We start from the raw sequence: 12,209 nt of genomic DNA, 5'->3' as shown, positions 1-12,209 counted from the left end.
ACATTCAGAAAAGCCACGCAGATTGACTGACTTCCTTCAAATAGACTACAAAGCTCTTGTACACTATGCATCTTTTAATGGTGCTATAAAGTTATTTTAATAGAATGACTCGTGTTCAAATACTACTGTCATACTACAAACACGTAGTGGACTGCATTTAAATCTGTCAAAACAAATAGTACACTACAATATTTTATCATTTTTACAAGTTGTTGCAGTGCACATGTGTATTTGCCACATCTTCTATCACCAATTTGAACTCTGCGCAGCAGTAATAGTCACTCATTATCACCACCTGGTGGGCAGAAATGGTCATATGTATGAATAAAAGCAACCAAACAGAGGGAGTGTAATAAAAAAGTACAAATTTTTATTTTTTCGTCTTTACAAAGGCCTGTTTACCCAAGGTTTTTCTTTTTTTTTTATAAACAAAATATAACAGCTTCTCATCGACCTGGACTGATGCAGAACAAAAAACAAAACTTAAAATCACAATATAAAAGGCTTGTCACTTAAAAAATGAAAAGCAAGACAAATTAAAGATTTTAAACTGCGTCACAGCAAAGAGCATATGGGGAGAAAAACAAAACAAAACAAAACAACCCTTCCTGAAAGCTGATTCAGGCATTAAAGAACAGCAAGTGCTTCATATCAAATATGTCAAATTCCACCAAAAGACAGCAGTGCTGCAACACAATGTACAGAAACATTTGGGCGTAAGAGTTTCTCTGACCAACAACAGCCCACATTAAAATCAGGCTGTTGTCATATGTCAGAGCAACACCAAACCCTTTAACAAAGTTTCACAAACAAAATATGAAAAATACCCCACGTTTGGCATGAAAATGCTAGTCTAGTCTAACCTGATGCCTGGGAGTGACTAGTGTCCACACATCCTACACAAGACAGTGTCACTGAACGCATCAGTCATGTGTTCATGAAAAAGAAAAGAAAAGAAAAAAAAAAAAAAAAAAAAAAGACCCCGCAAGAAATAAACAAAATGTCATAACAAAAGATTACTTCAGACGAGAGAAAATGCCGATTAGTAATATGCATTCGGTTGGCAACAGAACATACAAGAGATCAAAAGACAGATACAAATCCAAGAAAAGGGAATGTTTACAGCATCAAGTCAGCGTATCAAATTGAGTATGACAGGAGAGAGGCTTGTAGCAGGGGTTTCCAGTCAAACTCCCAAGAAATATGAACAAAGTAACATGAGGCGGACAGACTTGGTGCTTTTTTGAGACAGACAAATGGAGGGATTGTAGCTGGGTGTTGTATCAATTTTACATTTTACCAAACAGTGTTTTTGCCCTTTTTGTAGCCAATGTTGATGCCCTGAAAACTGACAATGATCTGATTTGTTTGCTCAGTTTTCCCCACCTAAAGCTGCTCATCATGAATTGCCGTGATTAAAAGTTTTCTTCCCAGTCATTTCTGCGTGTGAGCAACCCTGAAAACCCATCCCTGCTCTACACTCTGAGCATGTTCAAAGTGTGTAAATGACAAATATTTAAAAAACAAAAACAAAACTGGATCTGTAGGAAATGTGATTAACGGTTACAGGAAGGGTTTTGGCCTCAGCTCACTGCTCATCAGCAGAGCACCAGGGTTATCAAAAGAGCACCTTGCAAGTAGAGACTACATTCTTTGACACAAGCTCATCAAGTTTCATACATATACTGTAGGCGCGTGAACACCTATTGACGGTGCATAGAGATCTTCACCTCATGTAGAAATGACACCAACAAATGTAATGAAGATGGAATTGCATAAATACCAAAAAACGTTAGTGCATAGTCACTGAAATTAATAAACCAGGACTAAAAGAGACTTAGATAGTCTTTGGAGGAACACCAGAAGCCTGCATGCAGTGCAAGCATATGAATCATCCAAATCGCATCAGCTAAACTTCACATATTTTCATTTACAATTAAAAAAAAAAAAAAAAAAAGAAGAAAAAAAAATCTGATTCAGTCAAATTGTCTGGGAGCGATCATAAATTAACACCAGACATGAACGTTGGTTAATATTTTCGAGCGATAAACCAACATTTGATGGCGGCTGGTTCAAAACTGAAATCAGAATTTGTTTAAAAAAATAAAATAAAATTTAAAAAAAAAAAAAAAATCCCCTCAGGGACCCCGGTTCCCTGTAAAAACCTGATAAACCTCCAATTTGATAAATTCAATTTAAGAAATTGTTCACCTTCCGTATTCAGTAACGCTGACATAAAGTTAACAAAAACATAACCAAAAAGACGACCAAAGTAAATTGATCAAGAGCTTATTTTAAGGGCTTATTTAGACATCAAAAGCATTTTTTCTTTCAAGTAAAATCAGACAATTTCTTTAAGCGAGTATCCTCAAATTAAACTTGTAATTAGGTGAATTTCATTCCAAATTCTGGCATTTCGAAACTGCTTCAGCTGTAGTTTGAGTTTCAGAATTGAGAGCTGCTCGGTTATTGCGATCATACATTCAGCTCTCTGTTACACTGACTCCCATCAGTTTGAAGCACAAGTAATACTGCCGGTGTGCCAGTGACGATGGATTACTGCGACGCGTAAACACAAAATGAAGGGCGGCCTGATGCTGATAGCTTTTTTACACTAGAAGACCCTCAAGTTTCATAATAGTCACAGACCGGCTCTGCCATTGAAAGACAGCCTCGAGAGATCCCACAGTGTCTCCTCTGCACGCTGACCATCCTATGTTTTCAATATTAAGAGATTTTACAGTACAAGACTGACACAGAGCTTAACCATTGGATTTTAGGAGTTTGGATAATGCCAAAGACGACTTTTTTTTTTTCTGTCAAAAAGCAGTCAACCTCCTGGAGGGAATCTTACAGTGAAAAGGTATTTATATATATGTGTGTGTGTGTGTGTGTGTGTGTGTGTGTGTGTGTGTGTGTGAGACAGTAAAAGAGAGAGAGAGTTCATGGGATGGATCAATTCATTGAACTGTCCTCCCCCTCTGTGTCAGTGTCTGTGTCAGAGCAGGCGGTGTCCATGGCGATGTGGGCGGGGCTTACAATGACAGCTCTTCTCTGCTCCTCCTCAGCGCTGGCTCTCCTCTCCTGAGTGCGTTCGATATGCTGGATGGCCTGGGAAGGTAAGAAAGTATACTTTAAATATGAGGCAATAAACAGACTAACAAGCAAAAGCAGCTTTCCATACAAAGTACACAGAAGTTATTTTTTCCTCTCCATTACAGTAAAGACCCATGAAGATCAGGCTAATTAGTCTGCTTGAACCTTTTGTTTTAACATGCAGAAAAGCATAGAGACCTGGGTTGTGCACTATGAATCAAGTTCAGCAAACCCAGGCTCTCTTTCTATTATCTGGCTTCACTTAACCCAACATTGGCAATCAGGCTAATGCTTGTTTTATGGTAACACGCGTGTTTATTTTTGTAGGTTTTTGACTTTGCAGAGGGGTATGCAACCAGCACAAATGTGGTTGCATGCAGTCCTCCAATGACGCAACAGCATGTAGCTCGACAAGCATGACAGTATGTGTATGCTGACTGGTTGAGAAGTGGGCTGGAACAAGGAATGGAGCGATGGCCAAGTTCCTTCCAAACAGGATGTCAGAAGATGATAAAATGGAGCATGAGAAGCACAGATGGTGACCGCAGCGGACACTTTTAATTGTTTTTAAACAGTCGGTTTCACTTCAGCTCTTTGTATGTTCTCTGCTGCAGCTGGCAAGGACCAAGAACAAACAAAAGCAGCCCACAGACTAAGGACTGACACCACTGTAACAGCATTACTAATCTTAGTGGTAATGCTTATTGAACCGGTACTTTAACATAACTCCTATCAGATCATATATGATTTTGTCATTTATCATCTGTCTAGAACCCTCAAAATATAAACATAAAATATAATGAATTAATAATAATTAAACACAAGAAAGAAACCAGAGATCAACAGACGGATTGGTGTACCGGTCCATCGTGGTGAAGAGAGAGCTGAGTGTAAAAGCGAAGCTCTCAATTTACCGGTTGATCTACGTCCCTACCCTCACCTATGGCCACGAGCTGTGGGTAGTGACCGAAAGAACGAGATCGCGGATACAAGTGGCGGAAATGAGCTTCCTCCGAAGGGTGGCTGGCCTCTGCCTTAGAGATAGGGTGAGAAGTTCAGCCATCTGGGAGGGGCTCAGAGTAGAGCCGCTGCTCCTCCACATTGAAAGGAGCCAGCTGAGGTGGTTCGGGCATCTGACAAGGATGCCTCCTGGGCGCGGTGTTCCAGGCATGTCCCACCGGGAGGAGGCCCCGGGGCAGACCCAGGACACGCTGGAGAGATTATATCTCTCGGCTGGCCTGGGAACGCCTTGGTGTTCCCCCGGACAAGCTGGAGGAGGTGGCTGGGGAGAGGGAGGTCTGGGTTTCTCTGCTTAGGCTGCTGCCCCCGCGAGCCGGCCCCGGATAAAGCGGAAAAAGATGGATGGATGGATAAACAATACACTGTAAATTAAGTCCATGTACACTGTATCCAATATTTTAAAAATTTCAAACCTCTGCACTGAACAGATGTTGCGGGCTTTTTAAGACAAGTTATTGTGCAGTGACATTAGTTTGAGTGCAGCCTCCAAATCACTGAGTGATCTGAAACTGAATTTGAGGATTTGGGATTAGGAATTGAAAGTAATGGCTCGGAGGATGTTTTGACGACCTTGGACTGAATGCATAACAATCAGCTTGTTAGTAATTACTTTGATCATTTAATCATTAAACCACTTTCATGTTTTAGATAAGATAACTGATAACTTAGACAATTGTGTGCATGTTTCAGGGTGCTAGTCTTACATAACTTGACAGCGGAAGATGAACTATGAGCTAAAAAGGAGAAAACTTTGCTTTTCTTTGTCTGAATGTGACGCACTTTTGTTTAGTGTTTTCATGTTTTTTCCTTTCCAGGGCAACAATCGCTGTCAGCATGGACTCTAGTGAAGTGAGTTCTGCCTCACACATGTTACACCACCCTTCACATCTAAGCTCAGAGGCAGAGAATTCTCTTCTGGACAGGAAATAGCCAACATGCATGACAGATTAATGTCTCAATTAGTAATGATGGTGGTCAGATAAAATGTAAAATAACAATAACGTCAGATTTTACTGACACACCAGTCTTTAATAGTTTTGCCTCAGGGTCAGTAATACTTGGTGTTTCGGCACCCATCCCTACCACAGACCAGTTGTTTGTGACACTGCCCCCTAGTGACAGTAAACTATAATATGTAGACACAGGTCTTCAAACCTGTCTGTAGGACCACTGCAGAAACATTATTTGAGCCATTAGAAGGAAGTGCTATAAAACACGAGGAAAATGCTTGTTTCGGTTGCCTTGGAGTCTACTCAAATAACATCGAGCACCACACAGATGTTTTTTCAGGGCTGCTGAACACACATTGAATGTGTCAGACACCCAAAACCTGCCTAGTAAATACTACATTACATTTTCACACTGCAAAGTAATGCAATGTCAATGCCTAATCAGCAAGGATCCTCTACAGTGAAAAAAGTTCAAACCTGCACAATGGTGTCCAGGTTCTGTCTAGAGGTGGACACCGTGCTGGTGTGGGCTGATGGGCTCATGGTGACCACTGTGACGTGATGGTGGGGGTGCTGGGTTAGTGTTGGAGCTGGGACTATCACCGTGGGGTGGTGGGTGGGGGCAGGGGGAGAAGCCAACACCTAGAGGAACACACAAAATATTTATAAAACAGACATCAAAGTGTGTTTTCCATTCCATAAATACATATGCCCACATCACAGCTGAGCTCCATACAATATTGGGCACTTCAGAGGCTGTTGGAGCAATCTGCCTCCTCTTCCAGTTCAGAAACAGTAGCACAGGTACACATTATGTTTTGAGCATGTTTGTTTCTAACCTGTGGACTGTGTGTCTGTCTGTCCACAGCGTGGATCTGGTGTAGCCGTAGCAGGGTCTGGCTCTGGATGAGTGCATGCTCCTCTTCCACCTGCTGGGTGATCACCTTCAGACGCTCTGGGTGCAGCTGAGTGTCCAGAGAGCGCACCTACACAATGCACGCAATTACATCAACCAAAGATAGACTGCCAATTTTAAGAGCAACAGAAAATATATCCCAGCATTCTTGTCAAATAAATACTCTAAAGGGAAACTTCATTTTAACACTGTAATATCAACACAGTGTTTCCACTGGAAACATAATGACTGTCTGAAAAAGAAAAAAAGTGTCCAAGACACATAACTGCCATGCATTCCTCTGATGTTTACCTTCCACTTAAACAACGTAATTAAAGTCTTGTTTGTCTTCTGCACCTGTCCCACCTCCTTTGTCTCAACCTGCTCTTCAGGTCGATCCAGGATGCGAGCTTATGAGGAACCGGCTCAAGTACCGGAAAATCTGTCAGCCCCACAAGCTGAAGATTTTATAATATGATATCACGACCAGTAGTTGAGACTATTTTGTAGCCTGAAGGTGTAAACTAACTTATTTGTATAACCTGGGTAAATCAACAGTCCTATTTTTGTACCTTTTCTTTCGAATCAAACGTTCTCTCTTATTTGTAATGACAGCAAGAAAGTGAAATTTGTTTTAAATACACATAATAACACGCAAGGAAAAGGATATTTCTTTTCCAACTTCACTTCCAACCCCCTGCTTTAACCTCACCTGATCCTCCAGCTGCATGCGAGCCGAGCGCTCCTTATCCAGTTGCTGCCGCAGCTCTAACATCTCCCTCCTCAGCTCTTCAACCTTCTCCTCCTCCAACATGTCTGGAGACCCAATCCCTTCATCCTTCTCCTCTGCTCGCCTCCTTTTAGGCGATGAGCCACTTAACTCCTGTAACGACATGGAAACCACATTCGGTTAAATGTGAAACAACACGATTGGTGTAATTTTCTTCTCCATTTAAAACAACACATGGTGCCTGTGCTGACCTGAACAAAGAGGCAGTGTGAACCAACGGGAAGGTAAAAAATGACTTCAGTAAACATACATTTAAAATGTGCAAAAAACTAATTCAGGCCATCTACTGAGTTTGGCTACAACTGTAACTCCATGAAGCTAAACAGGAAGTTAAAATTTGTCTGTAATGACAAACGTGTAACATGAAAAACTTAAAAACTGACTATAGGTAAGCATCACAGACCAACTCGGTATTGGTGTAATCTGCTGCTCACAATAATTGAAGTGATTCTGCAACACTCAAAAAGCTGAATTTCTGTGTTGTCAGTGTGCATCTGTATTTTGAAAATGAAATGTTTTGTTTTTATTTATTAGCTCTCAGGTTAGCTTCCTCTCACTGAGCGTTTTCAAGTAGGTTAACTTTTTCCACCCGCTTTATTTGCCAATCTTCACTTCAGGAGTCATCAAATAGTGACTCGAGTAACTGAAATTGGTGGAGGGACTCAATTAAGACTGCCTCCCATCTCAATCACTAACACTATATCTAATACACTGTCTGCTTACACTACTGTCTAATACCTTTGAAGAAAATGACCAGTCTGTGTTGTGCAATCAATGATGGTCAAAGTGATTGTCAATAGCTCTCCAGTCAAAGCAACATTTAGCTCATTTCCCCTTTCATGCATTAAATTAATATCTCTAATCAGAATCAAAATGACCTGATTCTGCCTCACTATAGTTTAATGTTGCATCTCTACACAATCACGTTTGCAACCGACGCGACTGGATGTGCACGAGCAACTACAACCAACTGGTTGTGTGAGTTAAATCCACTGATCCATCAAACAAAGGGAGGAGATTTCCGACCACTGGGGTAATCTTCAAATTACAACATAATGTGACTGCACTTGCAGAGACACTCGTTTTTCCCTTAACTTAGCTGTTTCTGATGGGTGAAAAATTTGGCTGTGTGTGGAGGGTACAATAAAATATTGAACCATCAAATATTGAGATTTAACATAGCTGTCAGCCTACTTCCATTAACAAGTTAAAGCAAAGCTAGATCATTCATTTGCTGTATGTCAATATTATAAAGATTCCCAGTGTGTGCGTGTGTGTGTGTGTGTGAGAGAGTGCTACCCCTCAGCCTCGTAATAATTACACCTATAGTATCATTTTCAAAATTCTACATTTCCTTGTTCTTAAGTTATGGCATTCACCAGACTTATGTGTCCATGCTGCCCGGCAGGAGGACAATTCCCCATCAGCCTTTTACGTCTGAGGGGTAAAAACGGTATCTGTTCTCGTGAACACACAATTTTGCCATTGTTGAATAAACAACTATTATTTTTAATCAGGCCAATATGGATTTATGGTCACACAGAGCTCACACACTATCAGAGCTCCTCCTTAACAGAAAAACAATGCATGTTTTTGACTGAAGGTATACTGAAAAAAATATGTCTTATATATTCTCTAAATTCTGTTGTACATGTCAGTGATCTGGATCAATTCTACATTCAACAGCATACTACATTCAAGTCTCCTCCTGGGGAGGAACCTGAGCTGAAGACAAAACCATAAGGATTGTTTTGGCCCTAAAACAAACCATTAGTACTCATGTAAGATAATATATATTCTGTATAACAGATCAGTATCTCATCTGTGTGACACTGACATTAATTCAACCCCATTTTATACTTAAGAACATTTTATGTAAAAAAAAAAAAAAGAAAAAAGAAAAACAGGGAGACATGCTGTTACCTGGATGAAGCGCTTGAGCTGATTGTTCTGTGCCAGAAGCTGCGTCTTTTCCTGCTCCAAGGTGAAGATATAGTCTGCTGTCTGCTGCAGGATGGCCGCCTGAAAGTGGGGAAAAAAAACAAAAGCTGAACTCTAGAGCAGATGTGACATTAGTGCAAGTGCAAGTGCAAAAACAGGCACAAATTAACTTTATTCCCTTCTTTGCGCATTTGTGCTGAGTCACTTTGCAATCTTGCTGTGCCAACATTTGGTTAATTGAACAACACTGTGCACGCGCACGTGTAAGATAAGACAGAGACAAGATAAGATAAAACTTTATTAATCCCTCGGGTGGGTTCCCCTGGGAAATTCGGTTTCCAAAAGCACAGCACCGACAGAAGTTACAGAGTTACAGAATATTATACACACACACACACACACACACACACACACACACACAGATATATATAAATACAGAGACATATATAAATAAAATATACGAAGGGGATAAATAGAATAAATAGGACTAAAAATAAAAATACAAGTGAATTGCACATTTCAAGTATTGAGGTCTATTGCACCATTGACTATTAAAAGTATTGCACAAAAGGTATTGCACAGTGAAGTGAAGAGGCACTACAGCTTAGTTGTTCCCCCCTCCTTTGTCCTCCTGTTTCCCCTCCCTCTCCCCTCCAGAGAGGAGTTAAACAGTCTGATGGCGTGTGTGTCAATGTGTGCACGTTTGGAGCACCTTGCTGAGTTTCTCCCCGTCGGTGTGCGGCAGGAGTGTTTTCAGGGACTGGAATCCTGCGTTGATGCTCTGCATACGCCGGCGCTCGTTGCTATTAGCGATTTCCCTGCGAATTCGCCTCTCTTGGTCCTGAGCAGTCTCTGGACTGAGGGGGATGTTGGCCAGGCTGAAGGAGAGAGGTCAAATGAAGAAGATGATCATGACTGTGTCGTGAAGTCACCAAGAAAGCGCAAGTTCCCCTTTCAAACATAATTAAGGTTAGCATTAGATCTGAGCAAATCTGTATTCTGGGTTAAAATGACACACTGGGACAATAAAGTCTGTAACTAGCTGCAATCTGAAACCTTTTACCTGGAACTTTACAGGGCATTCGTCTCAAGGAAAACTCTTCGAGTTTCCCTGTGATGAACTCGTTGCCCCTTAAAGCACTTGTAGAGCATGAGTATGAATATCATGGTAACAAAACCTTCTGACATATTTACGCAGAGGGAAAAATAAGTGAACCATTCAAGTCAGACTTCCGCAGCAAACCTGAAGAACCAGATCTGTGATGTTTTACTAGGCCTAAAGGTCAGACCGAACACACGGCTCACATAGTTGTAAACATGTCTGTCCTAAAAAAAATGAAAGAGTAGGCAGGCATGTGCCAATCAAATTGTAAAGCTTGCAACTTAACAACATTTAGTGAACATTAACTGTGATATTAACATATAATCAGTAATCTTTCTCTATTACTTAGATTTATACATATTTAAAATATTGTATTAGATCCTGAGGGTCTAGTTCTAGAGTGAAATATGCAAATTATGCATTATTTACTTTCACTTTTATAAATTTAGACAGAGGAAGACATCTTTGGTTAGGTAAATACCCTAAAACGTTAATTTTTAGATAAAAACTGTCTTTTTGCCTTCCATTTCTTTCCTTGGTGTTAGGAAAAACTATTCGCGGAAATTCTGTACCACATCTAGACCAATGTTTAAGCACACAAAGGCTTTTCTTTGGCTACAAAAAAGTGAACGATTGACTAAAGAATAACAGATTAACAACCAAAACTGTGAATATCAAAGGCAAAAAAATAATTATCTAAACAAAAAGATCTGTTTCTACACATTCAGTTTCATATTAACGTTTGACACAAATTATAGGGGTGTTTACGTCGACTCGGGAAGAAACGCCGCATTTCTCCCACAGACTTGAACGCGCCGGGGTTTGTAGCTCAGACATAAAACCAGCTGTTGTCTGCTGACGCTGCCGGGAGCTGCGGGCCTGCGGCACGGCCGCCGGGGGGCGCGTCTGCACGGTAGCAGCCGTGAAACGTGACTCCACTCCGCCACAAGCCGCAGGCCCCCCTGGCGTCATAGAGAACAATGCTTTCCCCATTTAGCATGAAGCTAGAACTTAAGTTATCGATCCAACATTAACCGATAAACACCCATAACTGTCGCACCACACAACAAACGACGTATTTCAGCTAAACGACTCGGGAAATACGAGTTATGAGACGCCTGTGTGTATTTCATACGGATGGAAGGAGTGCGCAGTGAGAGCTAACTAGTTAGCCACGCTAAGCTAATTTTAGCACAAGACGCAACGACGACTACGCCGCGGATCAGTATTTAAACACGCATTTTTTATCCCCGGACACGATTTTACACCACATACTTCATCATAGCTACACATAGATGAGACACACGAGCGATTTAGTTAATATGGCCAGTTTTTTTTGGGCAACGGTGACGTTACAAACGTGATTTGTTGTGTAGCAGCAAAGCGGCGGGTTAACTACCACGTGCTCTGGACGGCAATGTATCGATTTCACCTCACTGATTTACATATTCCTGAGCCAGGCGGTAACAAACATGCTTTATTATAAGTTATTACAAACAATTCAGCCAGCGTATTTAAAAGCAAGGGGGTGAAATGTTACATATATCCTCGTCTCTTAACAACATCAACTGGCACAAGCACTGGCTGCTAATTTCCACAACCACGCTCCTGCTGCCAAGACATGGCAGCGAAGCTAACAGCATGCTACATGAAGGCTGACTGCAGCGCACACACATACACGCGCTACACGAAAGGTTATTTATTCACGCAGTCCGGTAACAACACCGATGGTTAGCATTTTTGCGCACCTGCAGAGACCTCCAATAACATCCTTCTCCGATTTCTTGAACTGTTGTAAGGACTGTATCTTCTCTGTCGGCATCATGAAATATTCCATGCTTTCAAAGCCACCTTCAGTCCGTGTTTGCTGTTTTCTTCTCCCTCCCCTGCGCTCCTTGTTAAAATAAACAGATGTTCGGTTGGTTTTTGTTTCTCCCTCGCAGAACTCCCACTGTACTTGCCAATAGCTTACATCTAAAAAGCCGCTTTCAATTCGGTTTGACTGAAGAAAAGCGTTAGAAAAATAACAATTCAAGCTGTGTTGCTTTCCCCAGCTGATGGGGCTACCTCCAGTGTGTGTGTGTGTGTGTGGCTTCTTGCCTCCGCCTACTACGAGTGTGTGTGTGCAGCTGATCTATGTGAGGCGGGAAACAGCTGGTTGGAATCAGAGCTCGTTTTCCGGAAAGCAGAACAAACAGACCAGCAAGAATCTGACTGCAGTGCTGCAAATCTACGAGCAGTGAGCAAAATACCGACTATATAATTTGAACTACGCCAAACTATAACCTGGGAATCAGCAGGGTTAAAGGTAAATTTAAACTGCAGCGGTTTGCGTCTTGCTTTTCCAAGTGCAGCGACTGACTGTCCAGTGTTGGTACTGCCAATAGCCGTATCACATAAAAATCAACTACTGAC

The 12,209-nt window shown here is 41.4% G+C and overlaps 1 protein-coding gene across 2 annotated transcripts; it reads right to left on the bottom strand.

The window, feature by feature from the left end:
• Positions 1 to 348: 348 nt before the first annotated feature.
• LOC146385169 (transcription factor AP-4-like) lies at positions 349 to 11,934 on the bottom strand. 2 transcript variants are annotated; one of them, XM_084930762.1, is made up of 7 exons: positions 11,543 to 11,934; positions 9,405 to 9,570; positions 8,675 to 8,773; positions 6,674 to 6,844; positions 5,906 to 6,052; positions 5,544 to 5,708; positions 349 to 3,111 (listed from the first exon to the last, which is right to left on the bottom strand). In XM_084930762.1, exons 1-7 carry the CDS (start codon positions 11,629 to 11,631, stop codon positions 2,956 to 2,958), a joined length of 993 nt encoding a protein of 330 aa, XP_084786888.1. In that variant the 5' UTR covers positions 11,632 to 11,934; the 3' UTR covers positions 349 to 2,955. The 2 variants fall into 2 exon arrangements, with proteins under 2 accessions (XP_084786888.1, XP_084786889.1); XM_084930763.1 differs by lacking the exon at positions 11,543 to 11,934 and adding an exon at positions 9,756 to 11,506.
• Positions 11,935 to 12,209: the final 275 nt, after the last annotated feature.

The sequence above is a fragment of the Perissodus microlepis genome, chromosome 6 (assembly GCF_051167445.1).
Source record: "Perissodus microlepis isolate ML-2025 ecotype Zambia chromosome 6, ASM5116744v1, whole genome shotgun sequence".
In the NCBI taxonomy this organism is placed as follows: Eukaryota; Metazoa; Chordata; class Actinopteri; order Cichliformes; family Cichlidae; genus Perissodus; species Perissodus microlepis.
This window is presented reverse-complemented; position numbering and strand designations above follow the sequence as displayed.